This window comes from Sardina pilchardus, chromosome 17 (genome assembly GCF_963854185.1).
Source record: "Sardina pilchardus chromosome 17, fSarPil1.1, whole genome shotgun sequence".
In the NCBI taxonomy this organism is placed as follows: Eukaryota; Metazoa; Chordata; class Actinopteri; order Clupeiformes; family Clupeidae; genus Sardina; species Sardina pilchardus.
Genome location: NC_085010.1, coordinates 14,709,702 through 14,714,701, shown reverse-complemented (window position 1 = coordinate 14,714,701; position 5,000 = coordinate 14,709,702). Strand labels below are relative to the sequence as shown.

The following is a 5,000-nucleotide window of genomic DNA, read 5'->3' as shown; positions in this document are numbered from 1 at the left end:
ATTTTGGTTGATTTTTAAATTATCAAACGAAAGCCATTTTTCATCAGGGAATCCAATAGACCGAGTTCAGTTAATCAGGCATCAGTTTGTTTCATACTGACTGCACACCATACAGCAGTGGTGCTTGTGTAAACCTTGTGTAAACCAACCAAGCGTTTGGCCTAAAGTTAAAATTAGGCTAATATGCGTTCAGTGCATTTTAAATATTTATATTTGTGTTGACTGTTTTGCCATTGGTCTGAATTGTTCTCACGTGTGGTATGTTGGAATGTTTTCACCACAAACACATACAATAGTAAACAGAACTGACATTTACACACACACACACACACACACACTATGAGTCATGCCTTATAGCACCACTGTCTTAAAGTATAGATGTTCTCCAGCGGTTGACGTGTGTGTGTGTGTGTGTGTGTGTGTGTGTGTGTGTGTGTGTGTGTGTGTGTGTGTGTGTGTGTGTGTGTGTGTGTGTGTGTGTGTGTGTGCGCGTTTGATGTTGTGCGTGAGTACTAGAGGTTATTTGGGTGCAGTGCGGGGCTGATGTGTGTGAGTTGTGTTGTTTATCTTGCTTTATTCTCAAAGGACTTGTCAACATGGCACAAGGACAGCATGCTCTCTCCCTCTGCTCCCCTCTCAGCTACCTTCCTGCCTCCTGTTCTCCTTCACACTCAGACGCGCACACACACACACACACACACACACACACACACACACACACACACACATGCGCACGGGCACACACACACACGTACTGTACACACACACACACACGCACGCACGCACGCACACACACACACACACACACACACACACACACACACACACACACACACACACACACACACACACACACACAGACACACACAGACACACACACACACACACACACACACACACACACACACACACACACACACACAGACACACACACTTGTCCTCTACAAGCAAACACACACACACGCACACACACACACACACACACAGACACACACACACACACACACACACAGTCTACCTCACTATCTGTCACTCCAAAATCTCTATATCTGTCACTCACACACACACACACACACACACACACACACACACACACACACACACACACACACTACAGCTACTTCTACAACGACGAGTGCCGTATCCTATCCTCCCCCCATCTCTACAGTGCTATCAGGCCTTTCGATGTTTTTACTGGAGCACTTCGGATGAAAGGAGCCTCTTCAGATATTACACAAAGTGCTGCATCTGCTTCTAATTACTCCGCGGTCAAAGTCGTCGTGCCATTGCCGCGCCGCATCCGTGCCACGCCGCCATCATCGCTACCGTCGTTGCCGCGCGGCGTGATGTACCTGTCGTATTGGCGAGGCGAGCGTTCGGTGGTCGGCGGTCTCGGCGCGTTACGAGGAAGCGTCGTCGGGCAGAGCCATCTGTTCCGGCGCTGGAGGCGAACGCCACTCCTCTCCGCGCGTCTGTCAGAAGCTGGAGAGCCGTTTGCCGTCCGCCATCTGGGAGGGATGTGTTTTTTTGGGGGGGGGTTTGTCGTTTCTTTTTCCTCTTTTTTTTATCTGAAGTGATGGCAGGCAGCTCATACTGACTGACACACACACACACACACACACACACAGACACACACGCACCGTATTTGCATACTCTCAAGCTCACAGGTGTTTTGAATGAAGACCTGTAGAGACACATTCTCTACATTTTCTTTCTCTCTTTCTCTCTTTCTCTCTTTCTCTCTCTCTCTCTCTCTCTCTCTCTCTCTACCACACACACGCACACAGATACACAGACACACATAGACGCACACACACACACACGCACAACCCATTTTGCTGATGAATAGTTCCCTTACATATATGCCACTCCACTCTCACACACACACCATCCCATATACTTACAATTACGCATTTCATTTCATTCTGTGCCTAATGGTCACTTAAGAAAATGGCCGTGTATGCCAGCCCATCGCACACGTTCACACACCATCAGACAACGAGAGCAGTACACACACACACACACACACACACACACACACACACACACAGTCACACACCATCAGACAACGAGAGCAATACACACACACACACACACACACACACACACACACACACACACGGTCACACAACATCAGACAACAAGAGCAACACACACACACACACACACACAAACGCACGCACACACACACACACACACACACACACACACACACACACACACACACACACACACTCGTTCACACACCATCAGACAGTGAGAGCCTTTAATGCCCAGCAATTATTCGGCAGTCCTCCCTGGCACCGTGTCTCACTACCAGCCTAGAAAAACAGTGGAGGAAATGATCACTAGAACAGAGCGTATAGACTATTACAGATATGCCTCTTTCTCCCATAAACACACACACACACACACACACACACACACACACACACACATTCACATGCACACACACATGCACACACACACACACACATGCACATGCGCACACACACACACACACACACTCTCACACACACACATTCATACAGAAGCACACACACACACACACACACACACACACACACACACACACACACACACACACATACACACGTAAAACACAATCCACACACCGTTCGCACCGAGCCCAGGAATATTTCCGAGAGTGCCTCCCCAATCATTCACAGGGTCCTTGATTACCGGATGGACGTCGTCCTCTCTGCAAATGAAGCACCCCAAAAACCCTATCTTCCCTAATTGGGCGTGTGCTCCATTTTTCTGAGCTGACCGGAGCTGTTTGGTTCCGTGGCATTACGCAACAGAGAGAGAGAGAGAGAGAATTGAGAGAGAGAGAGAGAGAGAGAGAGAGAGAGAGAGAGAGAGAGAGAGAGAGAGAGAGAGAGAGAGAGAGAGAGAGAGAGAGAGAGCGGGAGAGCTGTGAATTAATCATGGAGAGTAACGATAGTGACAGCACTCTGGATCCAACACAATTTTTTACATGAAAGAGGAGAAAATGTGTTTGTGTGTGTGTGTGTGTGTGTGTGTGTGTGTGAGAGTGAGAGATTGAGAGAGAGAAAGATGGTTGAGAAAAAAGAGGTTTTGGAGTCTGATGAAATGAGAGAAGCAAGGACGTTAATGGATTAACTCTTCTCTTAACTTATGTTTGTGTGTCTTTTGTGGCTGTGTGTGCCTATGTGTGTGTGTGTGTGTGTGTGTGTGTGTATTTGTCTGTGTCTCCCTGTGTGTGTGTGTGTGTGTGTGTGTGTGTGTGTGTGTGTGTGTGTGTGTGTTTGTTGTGTGTGTGTTGTGTGTGTGTGTGTGTGCGCATGTCCTTGTCAAACAGCCACATAAACAGGCGGACCCAGTTTGAGAACCCCGTCACAGAGGCCAAGAGGAGAGTCCAGCAGCAGATGCAGGGCCCGGGCCTGTCCTCAATGCCCCTTCCCTCCGTCTACAGAGGTAAGACCTTGTGTGTGTGTGTGTGCGTGTGCGTGTGCGTGTGCGTGTGCGTGCGTGTGTTTGTGTTTTTGTGTCTGTGTGTGAGTGACTGTGTGCACGTGTGTGTGTGTGAGAGAGAGAGATAGTGGATGGGGTCAGTATATCCCCTCAACCAATATGAATCACTCACCCCTATGGTCCTTCAGCCAACTTTGTCCAGAACCTACCGGCCTTCTGATAGACTCTCATACCCCTCTCTCAAAATTGAGTATAAATCCTGAGGCGAGATCTATACAAGCACACACACACACATACACACATAGAGGAAGAACCATTGCCCGTAGCTCCCTCACACACTCCACGACCCCCCCCAGGCAAGACACACACACTGCTGCATTTTGGGAGAATTAGATGCCTGCAGCAGGCAGTCACCCACTCTTGCTATAGGTCTCTCTCTCTTTCTCTCTCTCTCTCTCTCTCTCTCTCTCTCTCTCTCTCTCTCTCTCTCTCTCTCTCTCTCTTACCCTCTCTCTCTCCCTCCCTCTCTCTCTCCCCTCTCCCCTCAGGTAAGTGCACTACCTGTATCTCCCGTGTAGAGCTCTGGGTGAAGTGGGACTAAAGTGTTCCTCTTTGCTTCTGTGTCATTTGTTCCTCATGTCTTTCCTGTGCCCTGCACATTTCCTCTCTCTCTCTCTCTCTCTCTCTCTCTCTCTCTCCCTCACTCAGCGCTGGTCCTACAGCCTGCCGTCGTGGCCTCTCCTTCAGAAAAGCTTCACCTGAGTCCCTGTTTACCACCGGAGACCAAAACAAGTCTCTTCAGTCAAACGAGAAAAGAAATATATAATAATTACGAGCTTAAATGGGTTTCAGAGTGTGTAGTCCTCTTGCCCAAACCCCAGATGCTGCATCTAGTTGGATCTGCTCCAGATTTTAATGGGCTCTTCATTGGCCATGCTACAGTACATCCGTGGACCATGTTTCATTGAAACCTGCTTGCAGATAAACAAACAAGCGGACAAACAACACTGACAATAACCTCCTTGGAGGAGATACAAAGCAAAAAAAAAATGGAAAAAGGTTTGCACACTTCAAATCCTTCTTTTTAGTTTTATTTTCTTTTCTTTAGCACAGAATAATGACCTTTCGACCGTGTGGGCTTCTTCAGATTCACTACAGGAACATACTGATTGACTTTAAATTACCACAATTACCAAGAGAAGGATTTCAAGTGTGCAAACCTTTTTCCATTTTTTATGATTTACCCTTGTTCTGCATCTTGACCTGGGATGTGCACAAACTTTTTTACTATTACTGAGATACAAAGCAAACCATGTTGAAATGGTCATTGTATTTAACGGGGTTTGATGTACCAGTTTTTGCCACATGTCCACACTAAGCAAAAGCGGACATCACCATGAGACACTTGTCTGCAGGGTGTCCTGCAGGCTTCCCTTCTTCTGTTTCATCCCCTGACACATCTAAGTGCACAACACACCTAACATGCACTTAACATGCACTTCACATCCACTTCCTTTTGCTTCCTTCCTTCCTTCTTTTTCTTCTCCTAACACATCTAACAA

At 47.5% G+C, this 5,000-nt stretch overlaps 1 protein-coding gene across 1 annotated transcript in view; it reads left to right on the top strand.

The window, feature by feature from the left end:
• The window catches only part of magi2a (membrane associated guanylate kinase, WW and PDZ domain containing 2a), a 311,406-nt gene that overhangs the window by 215,714 nt on the left and 90,692 nt on the right, over positions 1–5,000 (top strand). The window contains exon 8 of the mRNA XM_062517478.1: positions 3,326–3,441. Coding sequence (XP_062373462.1) covers positions 3,326–3,441 — 116 coding nt within the window. The remainder of the gene's footprint in view (positions 1–3,325; positions 3,442–5,000) is intronic.